Source organism: Lottia gigantea (genome assembly GCF_000327385.1).
Source record: "Lottia gigantea unplaced genomic scaffold LOTGIsca_119, whole genome shotgun sequence".
Lineage (NCBI taxonomy): Eukaryota > Metazoa > Mollusca > Gastropoda > Lottiidae > Lottia > Lottia gigantea.
In genome coordinates this window covers 645,378-667,515 of record NW_008707205.1, presented here as the reverse complement: position 1 = coordinate 667,515, position 22,138 = coordinate 645,378, and the positions used below count along the sequence as shown (strand labels likewise).

Genomic DNA, 22,138 nt, shown 5'->3' with positions numbered 1-22,138 from the left:
ATGACTTGCGATGAATACTTCGAAATGAAACAAGTGATCGGATGTATAGATGGAGAATGGAAATATAAGAAACCTTTTTGCAGACTTCTAGGTATGATACTGGCGTGTCGAATCGCCCATAAATTGTGTTCGTTTTGTTTATTTTTTTAATTTATTTATTTCTTGAACGTACACTATAACTCATTTAATACATATGTCACTTTTTAATTGGAATAAAAAACTTTAATTTTCACCCAGATGATAATTATTTTCACGAAGGTGATAATCATTTTAACCTAGGTGAAAATTAGGTGATAATTCCTGTAATTTTTTATTCAAAACTTTAATTTTCTCCTAGGTTATAATAAATTTATAAGATTATATCAGACTGACAATAAAAATAAAGCTCTGTCATCAAAAGATTTGCATAAAAGTGGCAGTTTGTAGTAACTGTGTCAAATTTGATTTTTACGTAATGGCCCAAGACTTCAATAGTGAAATTTGGAATATCTCATGATGTAGTAATTCTAGACGATTTAAAATTGGAGCATAGTTTGATATTATACACATGATAACAGATATAAAAAAAATATTGGGTTGGCGGGAAACATCGGGTTCTATTTACATTTATATTTATTATTCGCAGTTTGTAAACTTGCAAATTATGCATTTACCAACAATAAATTCTGTCTGCATGGACACAGGTTATTTCTCTTGACTTTGCTACCTACGAAAAAGTCGGAGTGCCCCTTTAAAATATTTATCCATGTCTAAGCAACCAACCTCTTTAAATTTGCCTCATGTCAATAAATAGGCTATAATTCGATGTCAAATTGATAAGATCGGATGCGGACTGCCTATAAGAACCGTTCTGACTGTTTTTTGAATGCATTGTATTTCCGATTCCAGTCACGTGCCAGAAGTGTTCTAACGCGATCATCTATAATACCTAGTGTTTTTATGAATGAAAATAAAAAAAAAACATTGTATTAGTACAATTATTCATATTCATCATTTCTAGACCTCAAAAATATTTTCTCTCGACTTGATGCAGTTCCTATCGACACTCTTACTGGACTCTATTCATTGTTCAGTCGTCTCATTTACACTTCATCTAAATAAAAAGCAAGGCCTATTAATATATTTACTTTGATTTCAGCAAAAGATTGTGGACCGGTACCACCAGGTAATTCATCTACCGGAACTGTGGCAAATGGTACAACATACCCAAGTGAAGCGGACTACACTTGTGATGAAGGATTTGAAATAGCAAGTGGTAATTCCAAGATTGCATGTTTATTGTCAGGCCAATGGGATGTTGATAATATACTAGTTTGTCGAGGTAAGTAAATATCTTATATCTAGTTTCCTTGTTCTAAAATTAGCGGAAAGATGCTTTAAATTAATCTTTCAGATATGTTAAAGATGGGTTTCCTTATTTTTTTAGTGTCACAAAAGCAAACTATTTGATTAATTGGTGTTTCTAATGAATTATCATGAATTCTTAATCATATCATTATGTTCTTATTGCATATAATTTAAAGTTTTAACCAATCATAAATGTCTATGTATATACAGTCTGGATAAACAAAAAAAAAAAATACTTTTTTAATCGGTCACTTATTGGAATTCTGCTTGTTATTCTCTTCTAATTTAGCTAATTATGAATTAATCATGGACATGTGAGACAAACTGGTATTTTTCCAAGTCATTAGAACACCACTACTTTCTATTCATATAAGTGTTAGCATTTTCATTTTCATAAATGAAAATAAGGGAACCCATCCTTAAGGGGTATATTTATCTTCAAGTCTACAAATATAAGATCGGATGCGCACTGCCTATAATAAGTTCCGTTCTGACTGTTCTTTGAATGCACTGTTTCTCCGATTCCAGTCACGCTATCCATAAAAAACTACACATGTTACAAGACGTGTTCTGACGCGGTAAATAAACAGGAAATAAAATTGGATTCGTAAAATTCATATTTGCCATTTCTAAATCTCAAAAATATTTTCTCTCGACTTGATAGCATTTCCTATCGATACTCTTACTGGATTCTATTTATTATTCAGTCGTCTCATTTACACTGTATATAAAAAGCAAGGCCTATTAATATATTTACTTCCATTTCAGGGAAAGATTGTGGACAGGTACCATCAGGTGATTCATCTACAGGAACTGCTGCAAGTGGTACAACATACCCAAATGAAGCAGACTACACTTGTGATGAAGGACATGAAATAGCAAGTGGGAGATCCAAGATTGCATGTTTAGCGACAGGCCAATGGGATGTTGGTAATATACTAGTTTGTCGAGGTAAGTATTTCGTAAGATTCATAGTTCATTTTTATCCTTTGAGCAGATGAATCTATTTTGTTATAAACAAAAACAAAAGAAGGAAAGAATCTCATTCATGCCAGCGTGTCAAAATTTGCTTGATATTTGAACAAGATAATTTTTTGGGGGGTTAGTGTCTTATGATTAGTATCTTAAAGATACTACTATTCCAGAAATCATTTTGAATAATTGTAAATGCCCCCACAGAATATTAGCAATTGTTATCAAATACGGGTCGTTAATATTGCGCCATCACAAATTGAAATTAAAATATAGCAATATTGGCCTCTACTTATCGAAAATATTATAATGTAAACATTAAATGTGCTGCTTTAAATGAATGTCTTTTAATGAACATAAAATTTAAGAATTATTAAACTTGGCTAATAAGAGCATATATTCATCAGTAGATATACCTGGTGTCATAAATAACATAACAGAATCCTTATATAATCCAATAAATCTAAACAAACTTAGTAATTATCCATAAAAATGCATTTAACTATTGAAAAGCGCTTAATAATGATATTAAAATTAATTTTCCAGATTTTATAGGGATTCTGTTGTAATTTGTCTTTATTTCTTATGTTAAGAAATTTTAAGTTTGGTAAAGGGGTGGTAAATCCACTGCCTATGTAGTGTTAAAGTTTAATCTGCCTTTACATGCTTGGCCGTGAAGTTAGAACTGATATTTCCAAATACAGAAGAAACGTCTTATTAAATTCTGCTGGTACCGACTCATCACGCTCATCTGAAAGCAAAGACTGTTCATTTTTCGATATACGATTCCGCTACAACCGTATTTGCATACCTCTGTATGTATATTAATAATATATTCTGATATCAGTATTGATGTTTGTATATTTCAGACTGTGTTGACCCACTAGATGTAGTTTTGGTTGTGGATGGATCAGGATCAGTTGGTTCTTATCATTTCAACAAAATGATAAACATATTAGCAGATGTCACTTTATCAGGTTTCTATGTTGATTCGGCTAGAGTTCACGTGGGGCTTATAGTTTATAGTACGGATATAACGGACATAATTAATATGTCAAGTGACCCCAATCAATTACAAAAAGATATCCGTGCTCTTAAACATCCATGGGGCAATACCCATACTGGAAAGGGTATTGCGGCAGCCCAGCAAATGCTATTGACACAAGGTCGACCTGGAGTCCCGAATGTTATGATAGTCCTAACTGATGGAAAGTCAACTGAAAATCCTCAATCCGATGCCACTGCTGCCAAGGACTCCGGGACTGTTATTTATTCCATAGGAATTGGCTCGGGTGCCTATATGGCAGAGTTGAGACAAATTGCCTCCGATTCAGATAAAGTGCAGAAGGCAAACGACTTCGGAGATATTCGGAGAACACTTTCTAATCTCTGTTAATGGCTTATAATCAGTAGATGTATTGATGGCAATAAAATATTATACAGTTTTGCCGAATTTTCATGCTTTAAGCACCATTTGGCTTAGGGGAAATTTAAGTGTACACCGTGCCTTACTTTTCCGTCATTTTGAATCTTTAATTGAAAAAGCAGTAAATCTGATACTTTTACCTGATTTTGCCGTATTCATTCCACGATCGTTCTCTTTCGGTAAGACTAGAGTTTTTTTTTTGTCTTGTTAACGATTTTTATTGGAAAACTAAGCATGTATACCTCTTCAAAACCTTGAATGCCCCGATTCAACAGCCAGGGTGGTACATTTTCGATTTAGAAATTTTGTATTAGCAGCCAAAATATCTTCTGGACTTGTTTTATTCAAGGTTTTAAAGAGCGTTGGAGTAAATCGAAATGTTATTGAAATTAAATTTCAATTACGTTTATTTTTTTCTGATATTTTTTTGTATCCATTGTAATCTAAGCTTTCAAACGCAACCTCGTTTTCTTTTTCTGATATTTTTAGTCTTTAGTAGTCTAAATAGATTTCAACCAATCAAAGCACGCATGTAAAACCTAAGAATCAAAATAAGATATTGTGGTATATTGAAACTTAAAGTAGAGCAATATGACAGCCTCTGTGGGTTACGCTATCGTCGTCTTATCTGTGTGAGTCAGTCAAATTTATTCAACTTTACCTTCAATCAAAAGCCGCAGTATACGAGTCAATATAGTATTAACTATAGAACCGTGGAACCTACTACTTTGTTGAGACGTCGCATCTATATCAGCAATTGCAAGTAGGCTATAAAATAATTTCAGATTGACGTATTTCGTATATTGCTTTTGTCACCCATAACTGAGTTCCCACAACATATCGAACGCTCTTGCAAAATACCCCTTCTCCACACACACAGCACTGTATACCCTCAATATACTTAATAAATACAAACAAAATGTATAATAGATTAAATATTATATTCATTGATATAAGCGTAAGTGAACTTGCAACTGGAAAAAAAACTTTTCTTACCCACTAATACCAATATTCATGCATAAAATGGGAAATAAATTTCTGTTCAATTAACAACGACAACGACAAACAATTATATTTTTCATTACCTCGTAAAAATGGGGGAACAAAAGAAAATATTGTGAGATACATTCTGTGTAAAATATCATCATTTATTACACAGATACAAACAAATATTTAAATGCCGACATTTTTTATGTAGGAACAAAGGTATCGTTTATCTGACATAAACTCACGAACGGTCTTGGTCGGTGATTCTTGTCACCGAGTAAAGTCAAGAGTTTCACACCTCATCAGGGGCATAGCATACGAGGAGACAAAAACATCTAGACGGTTTTTTCCATCATCTCGATAATCACGTGCAGAGCATGCAATTGAAAGGAAAATGAATTTGATTGGATGGTGACAGTCTGTCTTGCAGAAGATAAAACTATCGGCGACAAGCATAAAACTTGTTTAATTCCGGTCGGAATGCTATAATTTTGTCGTGAAAGCACGGGCACGCACGAGATTTTTCTTAAGATTCCAGTCGGCGAAGAGTTACCGAAGAATTCAGTTCGTGTGCCCACACTTAATCCCCGACGTTAACTTCTAAATATTCTGCCGTGTCAGGATTACTCGTCGCAGTATTTCTGTAAAGATTGTGGTACATATAATTAGAATTGATTGATTCATTCAACATACCGAAAATATAGTCAAAATCTTAGTGCGATTTTCCCGGTCTACTCTACAGGACCTGAATCTATTATATTCAGCCTGTAGAGTTGGAATAGGTCAGGTGCCCAGCAAGGTGTATGATTTGAGATTATTGTACGAACAACTTTTTGATTGGGTATAGATCAAGCGAGTTTTCTTGTCAATTCAACGCTTTTATCATGATGAATTTGAAACATTTGTTACAATCTTTGACGTATATGGAACAAACACCCCTGATCGCCCATTCTCTCAATTACATTCTCTGGAATCGCTGCCTTTTTTATGGTATCACTTCGATGTATTGGGCAAATCGGATCATTCCGACAATTCTATGAAGAGATCCAACGAAACGGTAACTGAAGCAACGCCTTCAAATCTTCTTTTCGTGGAATTTCACAGTTTGGTCGCTATGACCTAAGCTCAGTTTCTCACCAGAAAAGGGGACAGGTCTTATCTCGCCTTGACCTATGTGGGGATTGAACACTGAACCTTAAGGTTAGGGAGCAAGTGTCCAACTCACTGAGTGAACACATCCCCACCCCTCTTCCCTGAGTACAAATGTAAGACGAACTGTTTAAAGTGTATTTATTTAGACATCAAAATGATTATATTGTTACAAGAAGCAACAACACAGATCACAACTTGTTGATTATAATAATAATATTAACAATCAATTAAATATAATAAATAAACTTCATTGTTTTATAGTACTGTACTCATGATAAAGCTAACAAATATCAACAAAAACAACAGTATTGATAACAAAAACAATCTTGAGTTTTTGATTTTAACTTAGGTGCTCATAAAAATCTTTCATCAATAATGAATTCTTGTGCACTTTATTTGACTGTAACCGAAGCTTTGTGGCTGGTTAAGCTCTCTCGGTTCTTGACGGAAATTTTGAATGAGATGATCTTTTGATTTAAAATACCTTTCTGCTCCCTCATAAGGTTTTCTTGAAGGTATACTAAAAAGGATGAACAAAAAAATTGAAAATTTTAAACTTTGTTAAATGAGTCTTTGTTTGTTAGTGGACTTACCTAGTGTCATAACTATACAACAGAATCCCTCTATAAGTATAATCAAATAAATTCATAAAACTAAGTAATAATCCATTAAACTTAGTAATTTAGAAACATGCTTAGAAATGTGTTTTAATAATTATTTAGTTTAATGGATATATCATCTTATACAGGGATTCTATTCTTTAGCCATGACACCTGATAAATCCAACTAGTGAATATATACACTTGATAACCAAGTTTGAGATTTTCAATTTCATGTTAATTCTAAGAAAAGTATAACTTAAACAGTGTAAGTGTAGTATAAGTATAGCTTTACGGTCTAAAAGCATAACTTTAACATTCCAAAAGAATAACAACCAAAAGATTTAGTCAAAAAAAAAAAGTCTATGTTTATATTATGATCAATTAAACTTTAGGTTTCCAAAACACTCTACAAAAGAAATTAGGTTTATATTGTGTTGCATAATATTCTAAACCTAATAGCACTTAATGATTACATAAACTAAACAACACATAGCACAACAAAGGCCTTACATTCATAAGTAGTTTTTATTAAGGTGTACCATGGCCTTACACATTTTTGGATTATATTATTAACATACAAAGATTACAACAAATTTTCTGGTTAAGAATTTAGACCAAGATCGATAAATACGATTTCAATATGGAAATAAGACATTTGTGCAAATTTTTAAAAATTAATTATTTACGAAACATGGAATTCAATTAATTCTCACAAAATCTTTAAATCACAAATGTTTTTGTAAAATTACAAGTACTGTTATGATATTCAGTACCTAGTAACATATAGTTAATGACTGATTTGAATTTATTATTTAATCAAATGATGAAATTAATCATGAATATTTGTTCTTTGAAATATTAATGAAAACCATGATTTAATCAATTTTCACAAAAAATTTACAGCAACCAACTTTTAGTACTAAATGATTACTTATGTTAAATGATTACATCATGACATTCAATATAACAAAATCGAAAAAGGAATTCTTATCATAATTAGATGCCATAGTTAATTTTGAATAATTTCATTTTCAAATTCCTAAAACATAACTCATGATCTGATGATCCAAACAGTGGTGGTGCCAGTTGGGGTACAGGAGGGGGGAGGAGGGAGAGAGCCTTGCCCCTAATTGTACCCCTAATTTTCTTTTAACAAATTTACAAATATGATTTTTGTACATTCATTTTTCCCCCCAAAATATGTGTCAGAACAAAACAAATGTTCTTGGGAGAACCCTCTCAGACACTACTATGACTTATGAATTCAACCTCGACAGTTGTCCCCAAATAAGTGTGTGCCCCCATTTTTACCCCCAGTTTTGTTAGGCCACCAAAGATTCATAATAAGAGTGATCATTTTAAGTACTCTAGCCTTTACTCTCTCTTTCTTAATTTTCATATTCAGTTAAAAGCCAAAAAAAAAAATTTTTGATTTCTTCTTTGATTATAAGGTTGTCTGCATACTGGCTTATCAGTGGATAGAATTCTATGTCCACTTTTTCCTTGTGTCACTTTTTGATATGGTTACTATAGCATATATGTATTTCGAATGATACAGACATACCAAAACTACATTAAAAAAAATCATCAGCATGCTTTGGTTATATATACAAATACTACAGAATATTCTTTGATTTTAAATTGTGTAGCCTGAAAGACTAAAACTACATGGCATTCAAACAAATTCCATACCAGAATTTATTCAAACATAGATGTAGTAAAAGTACTGGCAGAGTTCTATGACTAGGATTTGTGACCTCGGCCAGTGCTTTACATAAGAGTTCCTATGAACTTCCTCAATCTTAATACTAGGATGTCCAGTATAGAATCCAATCTAAACAATGACTATTTTCTGCTCTTTAGGTTATACCAATTATACCATACACCACATAGCAAGAATACATCATATCTTACATATAGCTATAATAGCTATGTAATATCTATCTGACATAATACTATTAAACTTCAAATGGTTTAGTTTTGGGACCACAATAATAACCATCAGGTGTTTATAGGTAATCTTCTAAGGCCACACTACACATGCATGCATTTTTTTTCTAAAATGGGACATCAAGTTATATAAGTCTTATATTTCACTATCTGGATATCATATTAAAGGCAGAATGCCTCTTAAAATGGAAATAAAATTTTAAGTTTCAAACTTGGTTAACAAGTGTATATATTCATCAGTTGAACTTACCAGGTGTCATGACTTAAGAATAGAATCTCTATATAAAACGATATATCCATTAAACTAAATAATAACTGAAAAACGCTTCTAAGCATGTTTCAAAATTACTTGACGAATTATTACTAAGTTTAATGAATTTATTGGATTATAGAGGGATTCTGTTGTATAATTATTAAATCAAGTAAGTCCGCTGATGAACAAAGATTCATTTTGGCCAAGTTTAAAATTTTCAATTTTTTGGTCATCCTAAGAGGTAGTATGCCTTTAATGATAGATGTTTTTTTGTAAATGAAATTTATACAGTTCATGGGAAATACGTTATTGCTCAAGTTATTTTGAAGCTCTCTAATACACCCACTTAAAATAACAGCTAGTTTGATCATTTACTGTAATAATATACTCTGGGTCAGAATTCGATCATTATACCAAAATATGAAATGTGCTGCAGGCAAGACTTAAGTACTACACCTTCTAAACAACAACGACAAATAATAAACTCATATTGAGTATAATATCAAAACTCATATGATAATGAGATATTAAGCTTAAAAATCAACCTTTGATTATCTATATTAGCCTGTCTTTTTTTGGATATGGCATTGGAAACATACATTTGATAACAAGTAAATATTTTTTGATCTAAAGCTTTGAACATAATGCAATCAGCTTTGGCTAAATTTTCTATAATAAATGAACATTTATTCATTAAGAATGTGAGATCATATTATTAAAAACTTTTTTGGTTAAGAAGTGGGCTTGATCACTTAGCTCCATCCCCACCTAGGCCTGTATCTACAAAGGGGGAGGGGGGTGGGAATCAATGCCCCTCCAAACAATCAAGTCTGCTACAGCTTCTATACCGACTTCTAAACCAGAAATCTATTATATTATTTGTTTTTTCTTTGTGAGCTTATATTAAATTGCGCATTTTCTTAAAGAAAATGTATCCTGTATAAGGACAATGTCAAATGACAATTGGGTTAAAACTTGTTCCTGAGGCCAGTTCAGTTTAGAAAGATGTTCAAGTGATCTGATAGATCAATCAAATAAATTGACTTTAAAGAGGCAGTAAAATTGTCATTATCAAAATTGTCAAAAATTATACCTGAAAATATCTATCAAATATGCTATTGCTCAAACTGGATTTGTTAAAGAGTTTTCTTAAAAATAGAGTTTCTACTAGTTTTGGTGTTGGGCCTTGAATTGAAACCTTTAGAAAACAACAATTTGCAACAGTAGTTTAAAATTTTAAATAAACCTTTTAAGTAACTTTGTCGTTAAAAACCCCCATATTATCACGAAAATTGCTTCTTTCTTGCCAACATTAATTTTATGAAAGGTGACCAAAAATTGTTATCTTTTTGTACAAAGGTAACATGCTCAGATAATGTTTAGTCATTCAAGTGTAGGCATTTATATACATTTGTAAATGTCTTTGATATATAATGATAAATACAGAAATTAAATGAAACATATTACTTTTACTATATCTTGCCTTTGGCCCATTGAGGAGCAGAAAAAAAGTAAAAGTTATTAACTTGTGTCAAACCCTGTAGGCCATTATTATATATACTTGATAAAATCAGTTACAATATTTGATAAGTTTAGACAACTTCATAAACTGCAACCTCATGGTTATCTTAAAAGGACAGGTTCGCCATTTTCTTTGAGCAATCGTACTTTAGTCACAAAAACTGAAATTTTTTACCTAAGTTCAGTAGTAATAGTGAATTTTGAGCCTTCAAATCCATGCATATTCAGAATTATCCATGTTTAAAGTTATAAAGACGACTCATCATTTTAAGATACTCTGTGATATGTAAAAAACATATATAGTAATAGAGAATAAAATTCCTAGTTTGTAGTATTTTAAAGGAATTTTGCTATTTTCGTATATTTCTAGAACTTTCAAAGACTATTTAGATATATTTAAGACTCAAATCAACCTCCGAAAATAGGCAAACCTGTCCCTTTAATACATGCAGCGTGCTGAGTGTGGTTGAAAAGTAACAAATAGTACAATGATTCTATGCGTTTAGGCTTACATTAATAAATCAACATTATAAACAGTCATACAGTTATATAATAATAAATATGTGGGGTGAAATGAGTCGCTGAGATGGTTTATCGTTGGAATATTATCACAATAAGTGTTTATATCAGCCTGAAGGATATAATATTCAAAGCTGACAATAATTATTATAACTAATAATAGCACACAAAACACAATAAAATCATTTCTATATCTCTTGATATAGATCACTCATGTTTTCAAAAATCAGAAAGACATTATCTCTTGTGTCAAGACAGGAAATTCCTTTTCAACAACAACCTCCACTCTCTGGCTCTCCTTCTGCCAGATGTACTGTTTCCTTGGGTCTTGCAAATCCATATTTGACACCATCCCACCCTTCCTCAACCTTGATTTTCCCATCAGCAATGCTTTGATAGATATCTTTGGCAATTGAAGAAAAAGATTCTTCAACATTTTGTCCGGTCATGGCTGAAGTTTCTAAAAATTTCAAGCCATTAATTTCTGCAAATCGACGCCCATCTCGAGTTGGAACTTGACGTTGTTCTTCTCTATCTGCTTTGTGACCTATAATCAGATAAACTGCTTGATGTGGTTCTATATGCATCTTTGCCTCAGCAAACCATTCTTTCACATTATCAAAAGTACTTTTTTTAGTAATGTCATATAATATCATAACACCCACTGAATTCCTATAATATGATCTTGTTATAGACCTGAAAAGAAAATAATTTAAAAAAGATAAATAACTATCAAAATGATAGTGGATTTGGTGCCTCCAATTAGATATAGGTTTAATACTAATTAGATCATTCAGTTTATCAAATCTTCTCCTAGTCTATTGTAACATTAAATGCTAATTGGTCCTTTGAAAATATGATCACACAATTTTCATGACTTTACGACAGTGCTAGCTCCAAAGGGGCCGATGTATATTTGTCCGAATTTGCATTATTTCATTTTATAAATGTATATATATATCGAAAGAATACTCTTACGAAATGCATAAAATGCAGGGTTCAAGCCCTTTATTTAACAAATTTTATCCCTAGACTGAATTTGAAAAAAATTCAAAGACCTGCAGCCATGACAAAAGTTGAGGCATCTTATTTTTCATCAAAGTGTTAGATCATTGTGTCATTTCTGCCTTTCTAATGTCACATATCAGATAACCTTAAGGATAGGAGCTGCTTATTACCATCTTGGAGGAGAAATAATTCTGCAGTTATGATTACAACTTGAATTCAATTCTTTGAAATTCACAGTTATCAATACAATAAGAAAAGCTGCAGAACTAGCCTAATTCCTTGAAATCAGTTTAAACAAATAAACAGGTCAACACCCTAATATATCAGTCAGTCTAAACTTATCAATCATGACATATGATAGCCCAGTGTAACTATCAATAATAGATAGCCTAAAAGGAAATTAACAAGACATTAAATCAAACAGCTGATGTCACAAAGGTATTTATAATAGTTAAGTCAATGAAAAGTTGCCATATTGAATACATTATGCAACTGTGGATGAAACAGACAAACTGTACAGATCCAAAATGTTTCAATTTCTTGTTACATATCTGTAAGAAAATCATTACCTGAAACGTTCCTGACCGGCTGTATCCCATAACTGTAACTTAACCCTGATTCCTGGCTTCACTTCAATAAGGCGGGCATAAAAATCCACCCCTACAGTTGGGTCACAAGTTTCTTCAAACTTGCCATCAGTAAAATATTTCAATAAAGACGACTTTCCTACCGTACTGTCCCCAATCAAAATAAGTCTAAATTGATACTCAAATATTGGTTCAACCATTCTATCGAATTGTTACGTTAATTATAAGAAAGATAACCAGTTAATTGATAAATTTTGACAGCAATTTTTTATTTACGTCGTCCGCATGACTTTCTATCTTGGATTGTTTTGATCACGTGATGATTTACCGTAATCATTCCGTTATGTCGTTTATGATTGGCTGACTGTATTTTATAGACCAATGAAATAGCTACTATCTTGACATGTCATTATACTACTAACCTATTTCTGCAACATAGTGGTAAAATGTGCAACTGATTTTATGATGTAGAGATGTTGTTTCGTGTTAACATAGATTATTATAGAACAGTGTACAGTTCTATGGTGTAAACTAGTTACTTACTTGCAGATTGTCTACATATTACAATATTGATGGGGCACCGAAAGATCAAAGAGTTTAATTTAGATGAAGCTGCTTTCCCTTCAATTAACCTGCTACCGCTTCAATTAACCTGCTACTGTTTCAATTAACCTGCTACCGCCCCTTTCTTTCTGCAGGCAACTTTCACTTTGTTTTGAATCTCATCCCTTTAACGTGTAGTCTACCTACTAAACAGACCACTTTTGACATAGGGGCCAAGTCTAAACAGATTAACAGTTGTTTCCAGAGAAGCTACACGTAGGCCTACTCCATGCAGCTAGGATTAATTCAGAAGAAGTTTACATTGATTGGTCCCTACAGTGTGTCTTTTCTTTTCACCTGAGAATGAAATACAGAATTTTCATTATAATCCCCACCAGTGCCAAGGGAGCAATAATGGTTACTGTAGAACAGTTGATAGACTATACAGAAAAATTATTATACTAGATATTGCTGTCACTCTTTGTTTAATATTTCAAATGCCTTATTCTTTGCTTTAGATCTATATATAGAACTGAAAAGAGTTCAAGATGAAAAGATGGAAGAACATGTAGAGAATGACTTATTACTTACAAAACTTATTACAAATGGTGGATACAATCAACCAATTGAGCCAGTATTGAAAAGAAAGATCAAATATCTTGCTAAATTAATATGTTCAAGGTAGATAAACCTACTTTCATTTTACTCAATATTGGTGCTGGATATTGCAAGTCATACCACAATACAATATGTATAAAATAGATACAATATGTATCATGATAAAATAGATACAATATGTATCATGATAAAAGAGATACAATATTTGGATAATGTCAAGTTATTTGTGTCTACATGTTTTTCTAGTATACCTTATTGTAAAGTATTGATACATGACCACGTGATAAGATACATGCAGTGATAAGATACATGCAGTGATAAGATACATGCAGTGATAAGATACATGCATCGTGTAGCATAAGCTTACCAATTTATCCTATGCTTGATATGAAAAATAAGTTATAGATGAGTTGTTTTCTTATGTACTATGTCTGTGATGCATTCTAGATAAAAGTGATCTTCTTGTATCCTGTAGAATATAGCCTGTTGAATAAATATGGTATTAAACGGCGGTATTCGATGGGTGGGGGCAAAGGGTGTCATTGTTTAATACATGCGCCTTATTCATAACGCTCAAGATAGCGTCTGTCAAGAAACAATAAAAGCGAACCTAACAAAACACATATTCGTTAATATCTACCAATTATAATTGACCATTTATACCGTTAAAACAGTATTTTATTTACTAGGCCTAGTACATAAGTAGGTTCAGTCAGTTCAGATTGCTTTCTCTTTGATGGAGTTGTTGAACTCTTCGTTAGTTCGTATAGCCTACCAATAGAACCATAAAAGATTTTATGACCGGATAAAAATAGGTTAACCACTCGTAGCCATAGGATAACCTCTATGTATTGAGTCACCGATATATCATGCCACCACTATTGTTGATGTTCACTGATATTTCGGTTTATAAATACCGGTTTACCCATACAGTACCTTTAGCTCATTTTAAAATGATACTACGTCTTAGAATGAACATAAAATTTAATTTCTTGACATGGGAGTATATATTTATCAGTGAACTTACCTGGTGTCATAAAGTTACAACAGAATCCCTGTAAAATCTGGAAAATTGGAAAATTCATAAAATTAAGTAATTATTGAATCTTAATATTAAGCGTTTTTCAATAGTAAACTGCATTTTTATGGATAATTACTAAGTTTTTTGGATTTATCAGATTATATAAGGATCCTGTTATGTTATTGATGACACCAGGTATATCTAATGGCTCATATTCGCCAAGTTTAAAATTCGTAAATTTTATGTTCATTCTAAGACGTATTATCACTTTAACAGATTTAAGCCTTTTCGGACAGAAAATTCTATGTTAACATTAACTGTAGCTGAAATTTTATGTTAAATGAAATGAAATTTAAAACAAATGTTTATTCAACAATTTAGAGAATAACAATGTAATTTAGATAAAAACATTGTTATCTTTCAGCTTATATTCACTAGCATAAGCTTTTATAATAACTAACACATCTGTGACATGTAAAACTGTTCAATAATTGTCTGAAATTAGTTATATAGATAGTTGATACCAAATAAATTACAATTAAGCCATTATAACTTATGTTATAACGATCAATATTGTCGCATTTTAGTTCAAATTTTTGTTTTTGAAGTGAAGTTTTTTTTAATGGATATGAATTTTGATTTCAGAAAATTTTGTAAAACATTTTTATTTGGTCAGTTTTTATCACTTTTATTATGTGGTACTGGTGTTACTAGTGGACTTTTACAAAAGCATGGTCTCAATACTCCAACAGGTATGTTACCAACTATGTTTCTTTTAAAATGGAATTGTTTGCAATCATATGACCGGGAAAATGTTTTTCATCAAATTAGTTGATCAAACTTGGGTGAAAGCCAACAAGAATCTTACTCAGCACAAATTTGTCATCATTGCAACCATCATGGTATGATATACAACCTAAAATTGATATCACATGACACAATTGAATCATTTTTGCTTGTAAATTAATTTGGTCACCATTTTGCTAAAGCTTGCACTTATTTGCACCTCCTTTAGTTGTGTAGTCTTCAGGACATTGCCAAATGCAGAAGTCACATGATTGAATAAAAATTGTCCGTCAAGTTTCACACATGGTTATGGTAACTTTTGTCATCTTCACAATGTCAAGCTAATATGAGCTGCGTCTTATACCTTGACTGCCATAGCCACATTTCTTGTATAAGACGTAAGTTCGTAATAGCTTGACATTGTAAAAATAAATTTTTGTGCTTACCAACAAAAAGTTTATAAATATTAGAAACTCTCCCAATATTCCATCCTCTTCAGCCCTGTCATGGCAGCCGGCCCTACACAACATTCACGCCCAAGCACCACTTCACTCCTGAATTCCTCTACTACCTATTCTAGTATTGTGTTTTATTTATTTCAGCTCAGTGTTTTTTAAACTATATTTTATTAAGTGTTGTATATAGCAGCTATCTGGCGTGTCGTAAAGAAACTGAGAGACCATTAATGTATATAATTAAAACACAGGGATGGAAGTACTTTCTTTTAGCCCTGGTTGATGTTGAAGCAAATTTTTTAGTTGTCAAGGCATATAGTTATACCACAGTTACTAGTGTACAAGTAAGTGACATGATTATCACATATCGTAACGTTTTTGTTTGTTTTATTCCAAACACATTGCAGAAAAGTAGGACGTAAAACTCTTTTCATTACATTTCATTTCAAAACCAACCCATGGCAAAACAAACCCTATTATTTTGGTCAAGACCACATAATCAAAATTCTTAGTCTGTTCCGACTATATTTCAATATGACTAATGTCTTGACTTCAGTCTGCTAGAATGAATGACAATAAAGTCAGGGTGGAGGTGGACATTGCCCAAAAAGTACCCCCTTAATACCCCCCCCCTGGTTAAAATGTTTTGTTTCAAAAAAATATTTATTTTAATTTTTTGTATGTTAATATTTCAGGTTTTAGATAGTTTTACCATACCGTCTGTCATGATATTATCTTTTATATTTCTACGTGTTAAATATGGTTTGTTTCACATAAGTGGTGCTGTTATCTGCTTATTTGGAATTGGAGGGTTGATTTTATCTGATGTTTTAACTAAAAACCAGACTAATAATTCACAACGTAAGTTGTTGAAATCTACTTGCCCACATGATTCTCAATTTCAACTGTGTCACTTTTTAAATTGAGAATCTAGCGTCTGGTTCTTCTGCAATAGAAGACTGTGTCCAATCATATTAATACTGATGATGTCTTAGTATGGTAATGTCATTTCCCAAACGCAAAAAATGACTCTGAAGTGATGGCTAAGCTTTTAACAGAATATTTGATTTGTTGAACACATCTTTCTTATATATATTGTAAGATCTAGAATGATTGAGATAAACCACAGAAAATCAAAGTAAAACTAGCTTGAGCTGTATTCTAATTGGATTGTTGACAAGATATTGATGATATATTTCAGATGATCAAATGGTATTAGGTGATATTTTATGTATTTGTGGTGCTGTGTTGTATAGTATATCTAATGTAGGAGAGGAATATATTGTTAAAAAGTATGCTCGAACAGAGTTTTTAGGCATGGTTGGATTATTTGGTAGTTTTATTAGTGGTATACAAGTGTAAGTCTAGGATTTTTAAAAATTACATGCTTCATTAACATATTGCCACTAACTTCAGATTGCTATCTTGGTGTTTGTTAGTGAGTTGTTATATTTTTGATGTGTTGTAGTTTTGAAACCTTAGTAGGCTATAAATTGCTAGTGGCAAAGCAATGCAGTATGCTATAAAAAAAAATTTGAAGGATCTCAGCACCTGTCTTTCCCCTTAAGAGTCGTTTAAAAAAAGAATACTTCAGTAGCTCAACTACTATAAAGACTGGTTGAATCAAGTCACCCACTTCTTGGGTCCCCCTACGAAAGAAAAAAATATTAACAGGATTTAAATTGACTTACAGAGGGGTCTAGGAATGCAGGAGAGCATTAGTTTAAAAAGAAAATTCCCAGGGGAGGGGCCCCCAATCTATTTTAGTCCACTGGCCCCTACTCATCTAGTTGAGCTGCTGAGAAATACATAGAAATACATTTTATTTTGTTGAAAAAGCAATCTGAAATTCAACAACTGTCAATCTTTGTTTCATTGCTTGTGGAAGATCATAGTTGTGCTATAAATGAAATTGATTATATTTTGCTATTTTTCTAGAATTATTGTTGAAAGAAATGGTTTTAATGATGTTGACTTCTGGACAGTTGAAATATGTAAGTCAAACATACATATAAAATTTTTAATTTTGTTTTTGTCAAAATGAGTTTTCTACTTTTAAACCATCAATATAGAACTAACTAATATGACCCATTAAACCCTTAAAGGGATTGTAAAAAGGTTTTCCAAAAATTTAATGTCTATTGGGGACAACGATAGCATCAATTTGCACCATTCCAATTTTCAATCAGACGTCTGGTTCTTGCAATTCCACTAAAACTAAACCGTTTGATGACATCACTAATCGCAAAATATGCTTGTATCCCATAAGGACTTCCCAATTAGTGATGTCATAAAAATGGAATTGCATGCACCAGACGTCTGATTTCAAAATGGAATGGTGGAAATTGATGCTATCAGTGTCTCCAATACACATATCAAAAACCTCTTTACAATCCCTTTAGGAAGCCGCGGTGGCTCAGTGAGTTAGACGCTTGCTCGCTAACCTGAAGGTCCAGGGTTCAATCCCAGCATAGGTCGAGATAATACCTTCGGATTTTTCAACTCAGTTTCCCCTTGTCAGTGCTGACATGGAAAAAGCGTCTAGTCGTTCGGATGGGACAATAAACCGAGGCCCCGTGTGCTACAGGCTGTGTACGTTAAAGATCCCTCAACAGTTGGAAATCGAAGAAGAGCAGGCTAATGCCGCTGTCCTGGCAAAATTTTCCTCATGGCACCCTGCATGACGTTGCCCGTCTTCATTAGCCCACATGGTGCAGAAGAGTAAGACGTAAAACTCCATTCATTTCATTTCATTTACAATCCCTGTAAGTGCCATGACATTGCAAATGTTAGATTTGGTACATTTGATTGACAATTGTCATTTGAAATACTTGACTGATATTTGAATTATTTTATGTACTTTTGTCAACTGATATGATATTATATTTCAGTATTACCATGGTTACTGTATACTGTCTGTTTATTTTTACTCTATTCCTGTATGACTATTGGTATACAATATACAAGTGCCACTGCTATGAACTTAGCAATCCTTTCAGCTGATTTTTACGCTCTTTTAGTTGGAGTATTTGTGTTTAATTATACAGTAAGTATACCTTGATATTTGTTTTTACAACTTTTTATCACCATTAACTTGAAAAGTTAAAGACAATAGATAAAAGTCATAAAAAAAAATCTTTTTCTTTATTTTGCAAACAGTTGAATTTTAATTTAGGCTGCAAATATGACAATTAAAAATGACAATTTTTGTTCATGTAGATATATTATAAATTTAATTGAAATCTTTGGTGATTTTCTGTTTCCACTTGCCATCCATGATCTATAAGAAATTCTTCCTTATATTATGTTATCTGATTATGCCAAAACTTTTCCTAACCAATCAAGAATATCAAATGTTGGCTGACAAATACAGATTTATTTTAAAGATCTTAGAATTCCTCAGATGTAGTAGACAAAACAGAGCATTTGATTTGTTGGGTATTTTTAGCAAGCAGGAAATCAATGTGCTTAAGAATTTCTTTAGATAATAGATGGCAAATGTAATCACTGCAAAACACTTAAAGGGACAGATGCCCCATTTTGGTTGATTTGGGTCTGAATATATGTAAATAGTCTTTAGATGTACTAGAAATGTATTTATTTCAGTTCCATGTTCTATATTTCGTTGCGATGGCAGTAATTATTGGTGGAATAATATTATACTCATTGAAACCTACAGAAAGTCGTGATCCCCTTCCAGTTGCTGATGAGGATAATAGCTGACACCCGGAAAAAAGAAAAAAAACTAGTGGGGATGTTAAATTTCAGTGACATATCAACTAGATATTTAATGTATAACAGTTTTCTCTGTTGATTGTGTAATTCAACTAGTTAAATTTCAGTGACATATCAACTAGATATTTAATGTATAACAGTTTTCTCTGTTGATTGTGTAATTCAACTAGTTAAATTTCAGTGACATATCAACTAGATATTTAATGTATAACAGTTTTCTCTGTTGATTCTGTAATTCAACTAGTTAAATTTCAGTGACATATCAACTAGATATTTAATGTGTAACAGTTTACTCTGTTGATTGTGTAATGCAACTAGTTAAATTTCAGTGACATATCAACTAGATATTTAATATATAACAGTTTTCTCTGTTGATTGTGTAATTCAACTAGTTAAATTTCAGTGACATATCAACTAGATATTAAATGTATAACAGTTTTCTCTGTTGATTGTGTAATTCAACTAGTTAAATTTCAGTGACATATCAACTAGATATTTAATGTGTAACAGTTTACTCTGTTGATTGTATAATTCAACTAGTTAAATTTCAGTGACATGTCAACTAGATATTTAATGTGTAACAGTTTACTCTGTTGATTGTATAATTCAACTAGTTAAATTTCAGTGACATATCAACTAGATATTTAATGTGTAACAGTTTACTCTGTTGATTGTGTAATTCAACTAGTTAAATTTCAGTGACATGTCAACTAGATATTTAATGTGTAACAGTTTACTCTGTTGATTGTGTAATTCAACTAGTTACATTTCAGTGAAATGTTAACTAGATATTTAATGTGTAACATTTTACTCTGCTGATTGTGTAATTCAACTAGTTAAATTTCAGTGACATATCAATTAGATATTTAATGTATAACAGTTTTCTCTGTTGATTGTGTAATTCAACTAGTTAAATTTCAGTGACATATCAACTAGATATTTAATATGTAACAGTTTACTCTGTTGATTGTGTAATTCAACTAGTTAAATTTCAGTGACATATCAACTAGATATATAATATATAACAGTTTACTCTGTTGATTGTGTAATTCAACTAGTTAAAATTCAGTGACATATCAACTAGATATTTAATATGTAACAGTTTACTCTGTTGATTGTATAATTCAACTAGTTAAAATCAGTGACCAGTCATCAGGGCAAATTCAAATTTTTTATATTAGTTTTCCTTTAATGCAAGAAATATTCTTATTGTGATAATTTTTAATAAAATTTTATATTTTAGAGGGCCTTATGTTTAAAATAAATATTGATGTCCAATTTTCAATAGGAATTCATCGTAAACTTAAAGAATTGTCCCAAACCTGAAAACCCAGAATCAAAAAATTCAAAAAATCATTTTTATATGCACATCTTTATTTCCTGGACTCCTAATCCTAAAAATCACTTGTTAACAATATATTTTTATACTATATATACATTTGATAACAATTTGATTGTACAAAAGCATGATTAGCAAGAGAAGAATAAGAAATTACAAAGAAATGCGGTAAGCAACAAAAATCAGAAAATAAAATCAATAGCCAAAGTTGCATACCCTATATGCCTTGAGTAGAGTTCATAAAATCAATGCATTATTTAATGCCTAATCCAACATTAACAGGACTACATCTTGAGCATTTTAGTACATATTAACCCTTGAAACATCAGCCTCTTTTGTCAAGTCAAGGATTTCGACTTCTATGCTCCACATTGACAACAAGTGGTAATTGTTCCTGCCCTGCTATATGAACTTGGTACTTATAGACTGAAATAGCCACCATTCTTGTACCACATAATACATTTGATTGGATACCATAGAATACAGTCAATCAAAGCCCTTGACATAAAGGCTTTAACTTTGTTCGCAGACTTTCTATAGAAGCCTCTGATTTGCTAAATTTGCTGTCGTACAACCTAATCAAACTTAAAGGTGACTATTACAGTCAAAGTATTAGTGCTACATTCATAATAGCTTGGATATCTTTTGTACCCTTGATCAAACAAGATTTAACTTGTAAATTAAAAACTTAGCACTGGGAAGATACTCTCCTATAGAAGCACTGGCCAAGGTCACAAGAGAACATACTTCTTTTTAGTGTTTTGTATGATGAAGAAAGCTGTAGTTAATTGCATATTTTCATAAACATGATCAGTCTTAATATTTCAGATAGTCAAATGACAACAGCGTAAACTGGATTCATTCGTTTGAATTCTACCCTAAAATATTTAGAATATGTTTATATGTGTGGATGTCCACAAATATTTTTATCTTAATCATACATAACGAGACTAAGCCGTCAAATTTCAAATAAAATAATGGTTCACAAAACAAATATCCTCTATATCTTGTTATAATAGTACCGGTCGATTGGAGAGTTCAGAACAGGTTCTATCAACCATATATGTCACATTCAAAATTTATATAATTCCTTCTTAACTTGTTTTTTGAATGTCCAGTTCATTTCATAAATTCTGAACAGGCAGAACTTAACAATTGAGCGACCCCCATGTGTGTATGATGAGAATTTATCATCTGTTCTCTAACTGGACAATGCAAATATTTTCATGAACGTGTCAATTGCACTGAATCCAAATTAATACATTTCTTAACAAACTTTCACTTCCAGTCACACCTGCAATAAGCCAATACTGTACA

The 22,138-nt window shown here is 31.9% G+C and overlaps 3 protein-coding genes across 3 annotated transcripts; 2 read left to right on the top strand and 1 right to left on the bottom strand.

The window, feature by feature from the left end:
• LOTGIDRAFT_171761 (hypothetical protein) lies at positions 1-3,715 on the top strand (the record flags this gene model as incomplete). Its single annotated transcript, XM_009047956.1, has 4 exons — positions 1-91; positions 1,139-1,321; positions 2,116-2,298; positions 3,189-3,715. The coding sequence occupies 4 exons, from the start codon at positions 1-3 to the stop codon at positions 3,713-3,715; spliced, it is 984 nt and encodes a 327-aa protein (XP_009046204.1).
• Positions 3,716-9,906: 6,191 nt separating this feature from the next.
• On the bottom strand, positions 9,907-12,524 carry LOTGIDRAFT_199507 (hypothetical protein; the record flags this gene model as incomplete). Its single annotated transcript, XM_009047955.1, has 3 exons — positions 9,907-10,434; positions 10,489-11,425; positions 12,307-12,524. The coding sequence occupies 2 exons, from the start codon at positions 12,522-12,524 to the stop codon at positions 10,999-11,001; spliced, it is 645 nt and encodes a 214-aa protein (XP_009046203.1). The 3' UTR covers positions 9,907-10,434; positions 10,489-10,998.
• A 2,610-nt stretch (positions 12,525-15,134) lies between these two features.
• LOTGIDRAFT_137926 (hypothetical protein) lies at positions 15,135-19,470 on the top strand (the record flags this gene model as incomplete). Its single annotated transcript, XM_009047954.1, has 7 exons — positions 15,135-15,258; positions 15,895-16,091; positions 16,443-16,608; positions 16,949-17,105; positions 17,686-17,741; positions 18,639-18,793; positions 19,354-19,470. 7 exons carry the CDS (start codon positions 15,135-15,137, stop codon positions 19,468-19,470), a joined length of 972 nt encoding a protein of 323 aa, XP_009046202.1.
• Between the last annotated feature and the right edge of the window lie 2,668 nt (positions 19,471-22,138).